The sequence below is a fragment of the Pseudochaenichthys georgianus genome, chromosome 19, assembly GCF_902827115.2.
Source record: "Pseudochaenichthys georgianus chromosome 19, fPseGeo1.2, whole genome shotgun sequence".
In the NCBI taxonomy this organism is placed as follows: domain Eukaryota; kingdom Metazoa; phylum Chordata; class Actinopteri; order Perciformes; family Channichthyidae; genus Pseudochaenichthys; species Pseudochaenichthys georgianus.
In genome coordinates, this window is record NC_047521.1 from 27529831 (window position 1) to 27546560 (window position 16730).

Consider the following 16730-nt stretch of genomic DNA (forward strand, 5'->3'; position numbering starts at 1 on the left):
ATGAACTTCAGAGCGCAGAGGAAGCAGGGTTTGATATATTTATACATTTCTCTGTTTGGATGACTCACATTTCAGTGGGTGCGCCTTGATCTCCGTCCAGAGCGTTTCTCTTTCACTTTGTTTTCACGTTGAGCTGCATTCCTTCCCCTCTTGTACTTTTTGTGAAAATACATTTTGTTAGTGATTTTCATATTTGAAAGAAATGAGTCCATCCTGTCCTCGTTGTCCTCGCCCTTCAGTCCGGTCGGATAATGATTAGAAAGGATGGAGCCGAAGCCAGACAGACGGTAATGGGTACAGGAATACTCATCAGTGCTAGGGGCGCCTTGTTCCAGGTTATTACATGTAACACCGCGGGGGGGCATTTGTCGCTCGACTTCCTGTTAACGGTTCAAGGTCGCATCACGGTGGGTGCAAAGCCGTCTTTAGGGCCGTCATGTTGCATCATTTATGCTGAAGAGTCCTTGAGCAACACACTAAATCCTTGCAGATGCATGGAGGTTATCTTCTGTATTCTTTTCTTCGGAACCCCCCAGTGAGCCTCTTGACGACAGGGCAAAGAGAAACGAGGAATTAATAATGATTCACTTTACTGTCAAAGGTTCCCAGTGGGATCTTTTTGAAAGTCACATTTGACTGGTATTAGAGCTTGACTCGTGCACTTGAAATGGCTGATAATAATGGGCGATTTCCTTGGTTGCGAAAAAGAGGGTTCAAATCTCAACATTTCAAACATGTAGAATCAAAAAGAAAGCTTAAGAAAAGACACAGAACTCAGAAAATACCGTGATGTGCTGACGCTATTAACCAGTTAAGCCCCATGCCCCCGGTACAGGGGGCAAAACGCAACATCTTGCAAGAAACAGCGTCTGAGAGCTTCTTAACATTTCACAAACTTTGAATGTGTCGTTCCCACTTCATCTTTAGCTAAACGAAACACAAGGGTGATAACAAAGGCTTTGAATTAGCCCTGAGCGAAAAGATGCTAACGCACTTAGCACAGAACTCACGGTAAAATACCCTTATTACTTATCGGATCTGCACAAACAAGATATCGATTAGCAAGCTGAGACTCCACAGATTCCAGAAATATAAGTGTCATCACTGAGCGATCAAAACGCGGCACGGGAAACAAAACCAGACATCACAACACGTAGCTTTAGGTAGCAAACACGGGACATTGTCTTACCTTTTGCTGTTTCTGATCAAAAGTCGTGTTCAATGGCATTACAATGATAAACACGCTGCTGAGGGTTAATCCAATGTGTCTGTGTCACTTTGAAATGATTTCTGATAATCCATCTTATGTCAATAACGGAGATTTCATATTAGCTGCAACAGAGTGTATCGCAGCTTCCGGTTTTGGGCATTCTGGCTACGCAGCACTCATTCACCAACGGGTAATGTTTAGATGGATTTTAGGACCTTCCCCTCGATTCTATTGGCTCCAACGGTTAAAAAGAGGTGTCAATCATTGCTAAGCCTCTCTAAAAAGGTCAAAGGTCACTTGTTTTGCATCAGTCTTGAAACAGGGTACTTATTATATGTTACAGTGTGGATTCCTAAAGCTTTTAGTCTACCATCCCATCATTCAAGGGTGGTTTCACTATAAGTAATGTTTATTTTTTTGGACGGACACTATCATTTAAAAATGTTTACTATGTTCAATCTGAATATACTTTAAAATAAAAACATCTATATTGATTCTGACTCTTCTACATCCAACTCACAGGTTTATCATTGCTTTGAGAAAAAAGATTATTAATGTAACCCCTTTAGAAGTGAAGTTATAGTCATTTGTTCTGGGAATGTCATTGTCGAGCCTGAGACCTGAAAAACAGGCTCAGGGGTTAACAGGTTAATCATGTTAAAGTAATTAGCGCCACCGTCATAGTTTTGTATCAATATTCAAAGTCTGGTAGATTTAAGACAGGAAGTGAAACCAGACACGAGCAGAGAATACTTCAAAAATAGATCGGGAAACATCACAAACCAATATCATAATCAGAAAGCCCGTCATCCTGAAAACACACTCCAATAATCTGAAATAAACCACTATCGGGACAACACTGGGTCTGTGTTCCCAAATAATATCTTTCGTGAACCACTGTCTGATCCGTTAGAGGGGTGTCAAACTCAAGGCCCGGGGGCCAAATCCGGCCCGCGACTTCATTTCATGCGGCCCCTCAAGAGATTGCAAAGAATATAATGTTTATTATACGGTTACATGCCGATTTACAGAAGCACGTTGCCTATAAACTACATATCCCACAATGCATCTGAAATGTGCCTTTTTTCTCATAATTTGACTTTTTTTCTCAGAACAAGTTTTTTTCTCAGAATTTGACTTATTTTCAGAATTAGATTTTTTTTTAAATAATTTTGTAACATTCTCACTGAAGAGACTTGCAATGATTTGCCCTAGACTTCTGCTTTCAGACGTAGTTAATTATGAAGTTATTACCCTATCCGATAATAGTCCAATGCAGAGGCAATAATGTCATATAATACATTATTTTATATATATTAAATATTTATATATGTATTTTGATATATAGTCTTAAGTCTTGAGTGCAACCATAATGCTGATGTGGCCCGCAAAGAAATTGAGTTTGACATTGGTGGTTTTGGGTGAACTGTTGAAAGAACTGTTGGAAAGATGTCCGTAAAGTGTGGTGAATACATTCGTGTTCCCCTCAGGATGAATGGCAGCAAGTCAAGTGACCCTCTGACTTTTCACTTCTAACTATCACTCGATACTTTGCATTACAACCAGTCATATCTCATCCTTTTGTGTTCACTTTCCCTCATAATGCTAACCTGTGTTTCGTTTCTCTCTTTCCGCAGAAATTCGACGACTTCATCTTCGCGTTCTTCGCCATCGAGATGGTGATCAAGATGTTGGCTCTGGGGATCTTTGGCAAGAAGTGTTACCTCGGGGACACGTGGAACCGCTTGGACTTCTTCATCGTGTTGGCTGGGTGAGTCGCACGCACACACACACACACACTAATGCAAACACACAAACAGGTGGCCAAGCAGAACCGATGCATAGGCTCTGGAGGCTGTGAACACACACACGCAAAACATTTCGAAACTCGGGGAACGGAGTCACGAACGAGGACAGAATCTGGAGTCTGGATGTTTTTTTGTTTCTAAATGCAATAATAGTCTCTGATTTCAACAAGCAGGGGTTTCTGACCACATCACAGCATGAAGCCAGTCCTCTGAGTCAGGGGTTCCCAACCTGGGGGGCGCAGGGGGGGCGCCAAAGATCGCAGGGGGGGCGCCATGCCTCAGATGATTTGAGGCTAAATATCATATTTAGACTTTTTTTATTTAATTTTTTTTTAGAAGAAAGAAATGATACAATTGTAACGCAATACATGATTGTCACTAAAGGCCTTGTCTCCACATTACAATGAAATATAAAAAATAAATGATTCATTCATTTGAATAACAATTCAAGTTAGTATTAAAGGCATAAAAAGACAGAAATGTATAATTCTTTCTTTAATAGAAATGTTTCTTCTGCCCGTAAAGTGTCCAAACCGGGCTTGTCTGGATAAGCGCATGTTTAAAACAGAGTCATTGTCCATGCCGGCTTCAGTTGGATTATTTGTCAGTTGCTCCGATCAGATCGGTCTCCTCCATTTTGTAGATTATGTACGACTTTTGAATCCACATAAACACATCGGCAAAATCCGGCTTACTTTAAGCACGTGTTTCAAACAGTTTAATCCCTTTGTGAATTGTTTCCACTTCCGCCGTCCTTTCATTTCTTCATGCAGCGGGAATCCAGATGGATTAATCCTGAGTCCAATAACCATCAAAGTCACTTGATGGTTTAATGGTGACTTTTATGCCTTACAATGTGTGTGTGTTCATACAATGCATGACCACACACACACACACACACACACACACACACACACACACACACACACACACACACACACACACACACACACACACACACACACACTCACACACACACACAGACACACAGACACACATACACACACACACACACACTCATAACACACACACACACAGACACACACACACACACACACACACACACACACACACACACACACACACAGACACACACACACACACACACACAGACAGACACACAGACGCACAGACACACACACACACACACACACACACACACACACACACACACACACACACACATCTACACACACACACACACACACACACACAGACAGACACACACACACACACACACACACACACACACACACACACACACACACACACACAGAGAGACACACACACACACACACACACACACACACTGCTGCACAATAAGCAATGCACACACACAGTAATTTGATTAAACATGTTACAGAACATAGCCTGCTGCTTTCAGTCTGACATTTTCATCACACCGCGTCCCCCGCTGGTTTCTAATGCCATCCTTCTGCCACGGCTTCTGGTATCCATCAGTGGGAACAGGCCACACTTCCTTCTGCGTGTGTGTGTGTGTGTGTGTGTGTGTGTGTGTGTGTGTGTGTGTGTGTGTGTGTGTGTGTGTGTGTGTGTGTGTGTGTGTGTGTGTGTGTGTGTGTGTGTGTGTGTGTGTGTGTGTGTGTGTGTGTGTGTGTGTGTGTGTGTGTGTGTGTGTGTGTGTGTGTGTGTGTGTGTGTGTGTGTGTGTGTGTGCAGCTGAGAGCAGTTGCATGTCACCTACTTGGATCTGATGTCACACTCTTAAAGCTGTGCGCTTCAGTCGAAGGTCGCTGTCTTCTATGACGTGTCAACCCTCAGACGTCTCCTTACGTTTTTGAATCAGAATCAAATAGATATATTCAATACAAGTTAAAGTAGTGGTGTGCATGAAATTAAGAATGAAAACAGAATTAAAATATGTCTAGAAATCAAAGGGAAACATCTGGCAAATATTTAATACAAATATGCAAATTAATACCACATTTAAATTAGAATATATACCATCAGCGTCAGTTCACCCCAACACAAGTACACACTTCCCTTTCTCCTGCAGTGCCCGTCATCAGATCGATCGTTTGTTTTTAGTTGCAAAGCATTGCAGACTTTTCTTCAACATAGCAACCAGGTTCGCTCGTGGTGCACACATTGCCCCAAAAGGAAACATCTACAGTCACGTGTCTTTGCAGACATCATGACGGTGGTAAACGGATCCGACAGGAAGCTGCTCAGAGCCCGACTATCTGGAGCAACTGGGCCTGATTTGTGGAAGAAACATATTGTTCTTTTTCTGTGGACAAAATTGCACTTTAAAGTCAACAAGCCGAGTGCCATGTATTCCCATTACACTGCAGAGAAAGCCGATATCTCTCTCGTTCTTTTTATACCTGCATCGCTCTGCTGCGGGGGAGTATGTTAGGATCATAGAAGCTGCAACCTGATTGGTCGTCAGGAAACAACCAGTGCCAGAGCACCAGGAGGAACAAGATGGGAAATACATGAACGTCTGAGATGCAGGCGTTGATCCAGCGAGTGAGACGTCGGCCAGTCTAGCAGCTTCCACAGGCGTGGAAACCGGTGCTTCAAAGAGGAACTGTGGAGAGATAATGGACCGGCTCAGTGTCGCCGTGCACGAGAGAATATGCATAAAGAATATAGGAGATATTACAGTGTGAAATAGATATATAGTATTATTCATCTTTGTTATGTGTTGCGATGCGAGGTACCAATGCAACATTTTAAAATCATAACTCAGGAGGTCTTGTTTTTTGAGTTTATTATAATTATGCAGCGTTTGACTTCCCAACCAACGGTCATAAAAGTTCATGTAAAGAAATGGTCACTTTTTAGAAGCAGGAACCAATGATGTGTGGGTATCTTTGCTTAGAGGAAAATATTGCATTTAGCTGACGCTTTTATCCAAAGCGACTTACAGTAAGTGCGTTCGACAAACTTGAAGAAAACAGAATCATAAAGTACATCAGGTTTCATAGAGCCAAACATTTCAAGTGCTACTCAACTGGCTTTAGGTAAGCCAGTCCTTTATTAGTATATAAGTGCTTTGTTAATAGTTCTATCGTTCGAGGTGGAGTCGAGAGAGATGAGTGTTCAGTCTGGAAGGTGTGTGAGCTTTCTGCTGTCCTGATGTCAATGGGAGCTCATTCCACCATCTTGGAGCCAGGATAGCAAACCCACGTGTTCCTGCTGATGGGAACTTGGGTCCCCCTCGCAGCGAGGGTGCAGCGAGTCGTCTGGCTGATGCAGAGCGTAGTGCACGTGCTGGGGTGCACGGTTTAACCATGTCCTGGATGTAGGAAGGGCCAGATCCATTCGCAGCATGGTACGCAAGCACCAGGGTCTTGAAGTGGATTCTAGCAGTTACCGGAAGCCAGTGGAGGAGCGGAGGAGCGGCGTGGTGTGGGAACATTTAGGAAATCAAATCAAGTTTATTTATAAAGCACATTTTAAAACAACTTTCGGTCGCGCCAAAGTGCTGTACATGAATAAAAAATATACGGAACATATTGCAATTTGTAGCATTTAAGTTAAAAACAACAAATATAAAGGCAGACACAGTTAAAATACAAAATGAAAAATGTCATGCTCTGCTCACTTTTAAAAGGCCAGAGAGAAAAAGTGTGTTTTTAGAGAGTGTTCCAGAGCCTGGGACCAGCTGCTGCGAAGGCTCGGTGCCCTCTAGTTTTTAGCCTGGTTTTCGGCACTACCAGCAGCATTTGGTCGGCAGACCTTAGAGCTCTGGCTGGGGTGTATCGCTGGATTAAGTCAGCTATATAAGCCGGAGCCAGCCCGTTTAGGGCCTTAAAAACAAATAAAAGGAGGAAGGTTGAAGACCAGATGAGCCGCTGCATTCTGGGTGAGCTGCAGAGGTCGGATTGCAGCTTGTTAGTTAGTTTTTAATGAAACATTGAATAATCAACCAATTATTTGAGGTGTTGTCCCATGAAGAGAAGATGGCCTGTATGGAAGACATTGCATCGTTGAGTACAGAGGCGGACTGGGAGACTGGGAGACTACAAAACAGACGACCCCCCGTTCCTCGACCGAACGGGGGGGGGGGGGGTCGTGCTAGTGACTTATGCGACCGGCCTATAGCACCTTTCATGCAAGAGTAGCAGTTCAAAGTGCTTCACAGTAGGCAGTTGACACCTCGTCAAATCAAACCATAGAATAGCCATATGCAAAGTAAGTGTAGATTAGATGCATCAGAGTGAGAGCAGGAGCTAGCTTCCTAAAAAGCTAATTAAGCTTAATTAACGAGAAGAGCGAGACTCGTAATTCAAATTGAATGAAGACGAGGATGAAAACCCTCAAAGGCCTGGTGTTAATAAAACTGCCGCAGAGGAGGCAGATACATCTCCTGCTCTTCTCATATACCTGCAATGGGAATATTTTAGAAAGAAAAACATGCTTTTTGGTGGATTGTTAGTCCGTTTTTAATGAATCTGTTGAAACATTGAATAAGCAAACACTTATTTCAGGTGTAAGATAGTGCATTGTTGAATACCTCATCAGAGTAAGATAAGAAATTCAAATTGAATGAAGATGAGAAGAAAAACCCTCAAAAGCCTGGTGTTAAAAAAAAACCAAAAGATCAGCAATCGAATCCGTTTTGAAAATATCTTAAAGGGGTCGCATTCTGTTCATCTTCAGGTTCATCTCAGTGCGTGTTGCCTCTCCTGTCTCCGTGCTTTAATAACGACTATTTGTCTCGGGACAGACTCTTGGACAATGCTACGTCTATTGGTTCGATCCAGACCTGTCTATGTGAGAGTGACGGACAAAAACTTGGTTAGTGTTTTTGACTCTGAACAACTTGACACGTAAACAAGTGAGAGTGTTAACTGGAGCCATCTGAGGCCACGGAGCAGAGATCCTTCACACTGTCGTCAGATCTCACCCCGCTCACTCACTCAGCTGAGCAGTGAAACCTGTGGGATCATGACTGAGAGCCAAGCATCGCAAAGCCATCCAACAACCGAAACACAAGAGGGTTTTGCAAACACTAAATATCTCTCCTTAAATATGGAAACTGCTATCTTCTACATGTTTCTCTGACACCCCAAAAGATGCCATGTATGTTGTCTTTGCAAGCATTGATGCAGGAATGAGTCCTGAACACGCAAACAAGTCAGTATTTCATCACTTCTTGTACCCTCGTCTCAAGCTCAATGGTTTTCTGAATGTGTTTCTGACTGCTAGCACTACTTAGACATACTTATGGCTATTTTACTAATATATATTTAGACACAGGGGCGGTTATAGGGGGGGCCCAGTGCCCCCCTAACACTGACCTCTGACCCCCTGTGGCCCCCCTAACAATGACAAGTTTTTTTTTTTTTTTTTTAAATGTATATGTTCTGGTACTCAGGATGTTGTTGCTGTAATGTGAGATTGTGCAGACACCCTTATAGAGATGTAACTGTTCATTGCCTTTATTTTTATATACATATGGTGTGAGTGCAAACATTGCACTATAACTTAAGCTGAAGCTAACAGTAATAACTATAAGATCTATCTGAAATAAATAAGTGTACTGAAACAAATACCAATAACTGGATTGCATTGTTTTCTTATGCGCAATTACTTCATACTGTCTAGTTCTCTTTTTCGTCCTGCATTTATTGTGCCCCCCTCAGAAAATTACTGGCCCCCCCAGTGCCCCCCAGTCAAATTGGTCTAGAACCGCCACTGTTTAGACAGTAGGTGTAAATATGCACATTGACATTTCATTGTATCTCGTTGCACTGTTACCGCTCCTATCTGCTTTCACCACTCGTATTTATTTAGTTGTGTCTATTTTTTTACTGCAGTGAGAGTTGCCAAAGTAATGTCGTTGTACTTTGTATGATGACAATAAAGACATATTCTATTCTGTTCTTGGTTGTGATAGCTTTGTTCGTTATTCTCGCGTCCAGGAGAGAAGCTTTAAAAGTAGGAGACCAATGGAGTCTCTGAGAAGGCGCGGTAATGTTACAAGCAGAAGATGGTTCAGAGAGAGGGAAGGGAAAAGCTCCCTCTCTGTCGTCGGCCGAGCAGAAGAGAGCCCACAAGCATGCGTCCTTCCCGCTTGCTGGCTGGTCGCTCCTCCTCTCTTGCGGCGTTCACACCAGCGCTTTTCCCTTTCTAGCTCCGAGCGGGAGCTTTTCTGGTTCAGCTCCGGTTTCCCTTTTCAGCTCCCGCTCTGTGCACACCGCCCACTGGCGCCCCAGAGCTGCCCCTGCTGCGTCATGACGTCACCGTTTACATCGCTGATTTGCTCCCCAACGGCAGCCATTACGGCGCTCACAACAACAACAACAACAGGGAACAGCGTCAGGTCGATGATCGTGTTGCTTTTAATCACACGAAGCCAGAATAAATTGAATAACGACTTCTCCAACCTTATACTTTGCTCCAGAGTGCCGTAGTTCATTGTTTATTAATGTGTTTCTGCAGCATTTACCGACCGCTGCAGTGCTGCTCTTCCACTGGAGTGTATTCTCCCGTTAGCTCCCGGTTAGCTCCCGTTAGCTCCCGGTTAGCTCACACTGCAGCGGCCGCTCTAAAGTATTCACTGTCCGACTCACACAAGTAGCTGATGCATATCCCCAGTTCCCTTAGCCTAAGTGAATGTGTGTCCGTCTGAATTGACGCTGTTTGGTATCACAACGCTGTTATGAAAGTTTCTCTGGTATAAAACGGGTGATGTTGGCATAGCAACCGAAGCTAAACTGACTACTTGCATCCGATAGCTGCAATAATACAAAACAACACGTCTGCCTCTCTCCACAATGATCGATAACAGTGAACGGATGGTCAAAGTAAGGCACAAATAAACAGAATCACACGAAGCCTGGTTGGTGTTGCCTGACTTTATAAAGTGTGTTTATAGGCACTACTGCTTGTAGGCAGGCTGACAGTCGACCCATGGGAGGTGGGTTAAGTTTCCTGCACGCCTCGACGTGAGAGAGACGTAAGCGACGCCACCTCTTAGCTCCGAAGCTCTTGCCTCTCGACCGACAATTTTTTGGAGCTGGAAGTGAACCCGATTCCGGAGCTAAGAGCCGGCGCAGCTCCGGTGTGAACAGGAAAAACCGGCGCTTTTCAGGCTCCAGCTCCGAGCAAGATACCCTTTCACACCAGCGCTTCTGTGGTGACGGAGGAGACTTCCCCCTCGGTCTTCTGTGTCCGATATCGCATTAAACAGAGGATTTCGACATTTTACATTCATTGCTTACTTCCACGTGCCTTTTCTCCTCCTTATCTCTTTCATAACTTTACATGTAATTCATTTTAACGGCTGCAATCGTTACTTTTCCCTAAAACCTGAAGTAAAGCTACTGTTGGTATTTCGGAGATCCTTTCCGGAATAGCTTTTCAAAATAAACTTTAACCACAGGCGTAAGCTAACCGGAAGTATTTTCACAATAAAACAGTTATAAAAGTACTAGTGTTTAATCTATTTATATCATCAAATATTGATTTTAATTTCTAACAGTTGTCAGCCTGAACGTGAGCATGGCGTCACTGTAAGCAAAAGTGGTGGATTTAAAAACCCTACTGCATTAAGCGCCCCCAATACAATACGAGCATGCTTACAACATGTGTACTAACTAGTGCAGTAACTAGCTACGCTGCTGCAAAGTACAGTAGGAGCAACAATTGCTTTACGATTCTCTATTAAATGAATACTAATATTAGATGTGTCCCAGGTCCAAACTGCACTTGGGTCATACACATACAAAGGGATGTTATGTTATCTTATTAATATATACCTTGCTTTATATCTTGTCATTGTTCATTTGTAAATTCAACATTTCTCGTTTATTTATTGTCTTTTAATTTTAAATGTACGATTCCTAGTCTTTTTATGCTGCTGCAAAACAAACATGTCCCAAATTGGGATCATAAAGTACTTCTTATCTTATCTTACGTTCTCTTGTGCACATTTGTAATTCCACAATTCTTTGTGCACGCTATTTTCAGATCATTTCAAACCAGATGCAAACTGGTGGGACAAACTTGTGATCCTCAGTTTCAGCATTCGAGATTATTTTCTGCAATAATTCAAAATCCAAAGGACATTTAATTGAGTGAACCAGGGAGATGCTAACTCCAGAGTTGGCTACACAAACCAGTCATCTCTGAGCCGTTTTGTTAGCCGTTCTGCTCTCCTTCCTCCCCCCTCCCCTCCACCTGCCTCTCTCTCCCTCCATCACTCCCTCCTGACAGCGGGTGATTAAGGGAGAGACTGAAGACCTGCTGAAGAAGCAGCTTAGCAGTAATTATCCTCTCGGAGAGAAACAAACAGTTCATCAGAGCCTTCCTCCGCAACTGTTGCCGGGCTATTTAAACCGCCCGACAACCCGCCGTCTCCTAGGCAACCATTGTGTCGTCATGGCTTTGGGCTATCCGTGCTGATGAGGTGTTTTGTTTTCAATTTGTACTTAAATGGCAACTCATGCAAACAGAAACACACACACACACACACACACACACACACACACACACACACACACACACACACACACACACACACACATCCTTATACTTTAACTTCAGTAGAATTCAAAGCGTACTTTGAACCCCGCCTGAATCGCCTCCATTGGACTCCTTTGTTAACTTCATTAACATAGTGACATCACTATATAACACTCGTGCTCCTATTGGCCAGCGCTCCAACACATTGTAGGTGATAGACTAAGGGGCGGGACATCTCTAAGCAGGTTGACCAATCACAACAGAGCTGGCCAGCTAACCAATCAGAGCAGACTGGGCTCTGGTTTCAGACGGAGGGTGAAACGAATAATTGTATAATTTAAAAAATGTTGGCGAGTGAGTAAAGGCTTTGAATTCTCATTGTTTGTGTTTAATTTATTACAAAAACAACAGTCAAATAAACAATAATCCCTATGTTATACCTGCAGCACTAAACACCACCAACCCCTTTCCACACATTCAAGAAGTCAATCGTCTCATTTTACAGACGAGCTTGATTCTCTAACATGTAGCTGGACTTGTGGGTTTATTGTTGCTTTAAAGAATGAAGTCTATCGACGTCTGAAAAACCTGAAATGTTTGTAAAAGCGTCCAAAACGAGACGTAGAAACCCCAGATTCCACACGCGGTGACTTCCTTTCTGGACTCCAGATCGAACGACTTGCTGAGAGAGTGTTGTTATTTATGTATTTATTTATCGACCGGTGCAGTGGAGCAGTCGATAGAGGAGGGAGTCTAAAGAGAAAAATACTGCAGCTGACAGGACAGCCTCTGCATGCAGCAGCAGCATCGACCCGACTTAACACTCTCTCTGAGGCTGGAGGGACGAAGAGGAGGAAGAAGGGATTGAAGGAGAGAGGAAGAGGAGACACTCGGGTCGATAAGCACACAGGATGCTCACTTTGGTGCAACAGTCAGTTCGGATTAATAACATTTAATAATATCTTGTTTATTCCTCCAAATTCAGGCAATATGTGGTTTCAAATCCAAGCTAAATGTTCAGTATATATATATTGAGTATATATCAGTGGACAAAGGAGATGAGTAGATACAGAGATGTTCTTTCACCAAGTGACCCTATCGAAAGGAAGTCAAAGTGTCTCCAGGTCGTGCAGCGGCAGTAACTTTGATCAACAGCATGACGAGATAAAGAGATATTTCAAATGACAAAATGATGTCGTGAACAAATAAAGGATCCAGGAGGATGTTTAGGGCAAGCCTGAGTGAACCGTATGCTTCGTCATGAAAGGAACGACTTTTAACTGATGCTAGATGTTGTAGGGTTCGGGTAAGAACGCACTTTAAAGGAATGGTCCACTCATTAGATAATTAATCAAAACTTCAGTGTTTAGTGAAACGTTATGTTTAAACCATACCCTGAAGAAATCAGCGATATTCCCCGGTAAATAATGATTTTATAGCTCTTTTTTATCAAGACCTGTATATTCCGTCTGGCCGCCGCCATGTTTGCCATTTTCAGTAGTCACGTGATGGTCGTGACGTCATCCATGCGTTCACTTTGTCAACACACGGAGTATTTCAGTTCGAACTCGTCAGCAGAGAAACAAGTTTTGACCAATGTGAAGAGATTGGATGGGGGAATTCAGCCATACATATCAGTATGACAATACGACACCCTCTGTCCTTAGACCCTCTGTCCTCAGACCCTCTGTCCTTAGACCCTCTGTCCTCAGACCCTCTGTCCTTAGACCCTCACATCGTACAAGGAAAAACTTCCAGAGAAACCCCAGTTTAAAGGGAACATGGGAGAAACCTCAGGGAGAGCAACAGAGGAGGGATCCCTCTCCCAGGACGGAAAGACGTGCAATAGATGCCGTGTGTAAATTGAAGAGATAATACATTTGCAACATAGGTAGTCCAGATGTTTGGAAATGCATGTGTGTATAATGGGAAGATGATATAAGATACTATATGTATGCATGTAGTACCACCCTTGCTAGCGATTCCCTCTCTAGTTTAGCATACTCAGCTTCGTTGTCCCTGGCCATAGAATCACGATTTTATGGGGCCGGAGAAAACTGGGGTAAAATACACACTAGCCGGTACTACGCTATATGGAAAGGCCACCAAAAACTGTCCTGGCCTGGACGCTAAAGGACGTTAAAACGGGGCTAGCCGCTGCAATGGAAATGCGCTATAACATACCTTATTCTTACTCCGAGCACTACTTCTGCTCCTCCGTCGCTTCACACTTGCAGAGGGCGATTGCTCTACTGGCCGAACTGGTGTCCTGGTCGGTGATGACACCAGAAAGACCGATGGTACTGCATCTCCATTGAGTAATGGTTGTTCTTTAAATCCCATGTTATGTTTGATCATACTCTCAGAGTAGTCGTCCGGAAATGTGAAATGTTCGCTGCATACATGAGACTGTGAATCTTTCGGTTCGGGCCGGCCACATTTCGCTAGCCACTGCCTCCGAATGTACTTCTTATGCTTACCTTTTGGCAACAGATGGAACCGAGCATTCCGTGGATTGTTCCTATCCGAATTATGGCAATATTTCGCGATACAGTGAGGCATATTTGAATAGAGAAACTACAGTAAATAACATGGAGATCAACGTGTCTTCGAAAACCAAACGCATGGATTACGTCACGTCCGGGAAATGGCGGCGCCCACAGTGTTGATGTTATTTCGGTATATAATCAGTTTAAAATCACTGATAATGTCATCGGATTAAAAAAAAAAAAAGAGAGACTGGCAGAGACTGGTCTGTTTTATCGGATGATAATTTTTAAAAAATGAGTGTCATGAGCATACCATTCCTTTAAAGACTATTCTCTCTGTGGCCAGGTGTTGGAAGAGGTGACCCACCGGCCTTATCTGGGGTAGAAATCTAATCAGCCTGAAACACATTGGCCACATTGCAACACAGGCAAACCGTCTGCTCGGCTTCCTACGCCGGGACCCGACACTGTCCCCAGAAACTGAAGGAGACAGCTTTTGTGGCCCTCGTACGTTCTAGAGTACGCCAGCTCGCTCTGGGACGCCTACACTGATAAAGACAGTGAAGCCCTGGAGTCAGTACACAGGGACGGCAGCGTCACAGAAATGCTCAAGCGGTTGAACTGGGTGGAATTAAGTGAAAGGCGGCGATTGGCTCGTTCGGTTCTCTTCTTCAAGATTGTCTATAACATCTCAGCCATTGATGCATCGATGGACCTAGAGCCAGTTAGAAGAAGTGCAACCCGCAAAGCCAACTCTTTGAACTTCGAGCGGATTTTCGCAACTAGTGACGCTCTTAAATACTCCTTCTTTCCGAGAGTAATCGGAGAGTGGAACTGGCTACCAGAAGAAGCTGGCATCGCAGAAACCGTGGAGTCCATCCATCCATCCATCTTCTCCCGCTTCTCCGTGGTCGGGTCGCGGGGGTAGCAGTTCCAGCAGAGAGCCCCAAACGTTCCTTTCCCCTCATCACCCAGCTCTGACTGGGGGGTCCCAAGGCGCTCCCAGGCCAGCGAAGAGATATAATCCCTCCACCTGGTCCTAGGTCTACCCCTCGGTCTCCTCCCAGCTGGACGTGCCTGGAACACCTCCCTAGGGAGGCGCCCAGGTGGCATCCTAACTAGGTGCCCGAACCACCTCAACTGGCTCCTTTCGACGCGAAGGAGGAGCGGCTCAACTCTGAGTCCCTCCCTGATGACCGAACTTCTCACCTTGTCCCTAAGGGAGACACCAGCCACCCGGCGGAGGAAACCCATCTCGGCCGCTTGTATCCGCGATCTCGTTCTTTCGGTCATGACCCATCCTTCATGACCATAGGTGAGGGTAGGAAGGAACACGGCCCGGTAGACGGAGAGCTTTGCCTTCCGGCTCAGCTCCCTTTTCGTCACAACGGTGCGGTAAAGCGACTGCAGTACCGCTCCCGCTGCTCCAATTCTCCGGCCCATCTCACGCTCCAATGTTCCCTCACTCGAGAACAAGACCCCGAGATACTTGAACTAAAAACCGTGGAGTGCTTCCGGCAAATTTTAAGAGACATTTAGCGGGGATCGTCCATCCCCCACTGAGCGTGGTACCTCTGGGTTCTGCTCAGTATTGATCCAGATCCAGATCCAGAACCCAGTTACAAAAAATCCATGTCTTTAAAATGTGATATCCGGTTAACCCTTTAATCCCCCCTGCAGTACGACTGTGTCTCATGGTGATCCAGCCAATCGCTGTGAGGATGTTCCCGTCTGAATCAGACTGCAGAACGAGCCGAATCAACCGTCTGAATATACTCGTGAAACACGCAAGTGGCCATGGTGGTTCTTATCAACACAAGTCTCACAATAATAAACAAATAACATTTAAGGAGGTAAACTTTCTTAATTTGCGACCTTTTAATTATATTTAAACTCGATGCTGGAGCCACATTGCATGGTGCAACTCATCTAAATATTAAAATACACACAATTAAAATAAATCTACATTTAATAATTAATTAATTTAGTGGTTTTTATCAACAAAATTACTAAAATTAATTGCCATTTAAGGAGGTAACCTTTCTTAATTTGCGCTCGATAAACAGTGTCCTCGTTCTCCTCACTAAAGGACCCTGTTCTGCTTTTTGGGGTTTCCCCTTCCCCTTAGTGTGTTGTATACAGAACGGTTTAGTGCATGTAAAGGGTCTTCAAAGGCTAAAATCCCACAAAAAAACCCTTTGCATAAAATATTCTCAAATGTAACCGTTGTTCATTTCCCAAATAACGTTTACCAAATCATTTAAATACGAGTAATTTAGGAATAAGTCACAAGTGTTTGGGCAATTATGCATTATTTAATTATATTTAAACTCGATGCTGGTGCAACTCATCTAATTATCAAAATACACACAATCTACATTAATGTACACATGGCCGGTGTAACAGCAATATGCATGGTCGTCCGTTATCGTCTGTTCTGTCCCTCGACTGGATCTGATCCAAAGTGTCATCGATTATCAAGAGGAGACGTTTCTCCCTCGCCTCCTTCAATGCGTCTCCATCACAGGTCTGAAGGAGGATGTGAGGAGTATTTAAAGACGGCTTAAGGTGCTCGGCTTGCTTCTTAAATACTGATATATCATGGGGGAAATGAAGAGAGGGACTTTAGTGACATTACAGGATTGAGCCCAAGTGGTCAAGGTGTTGGGGAGATCATATTCTCCACATTGTGCCAGAATGTTCCTCAAAGTTACTATAACGGTACGTCCACACAGCAGCTTTTCAAAAACCTTGAAAAGCTTGGAGCTGGGCGTGTCTGACA

At 43.9% G+C, this 16730-nt stretch overlaps 1 protein-coding gene across 1 annotated transcript in view; it reads left to right on the forward strand.

The window, feature by feature from the left end:
* Nucleotides 1-2659: 2659 nt before the first annotated feature.
* cacna1g (calcium channel, voltage-dependent, T type, alpha 1G subunit) overlaps nt 2660-16730 on the forward strand; it is a 250441-nt gene continuing 236370 nt past the window's right edge. Inside the window, exons 1-2 of the mRNA XM_034107161.2 lie at nt 2660-2665; nt 2848-2981. Coding sequence (XP_033963052.1) covers nt 2660-2665; nt 2848-2981 — 140 coding nt within the window. The remainder of the gene's footprint in view (nt 2666-2847; nt 2982-16730) is intronic.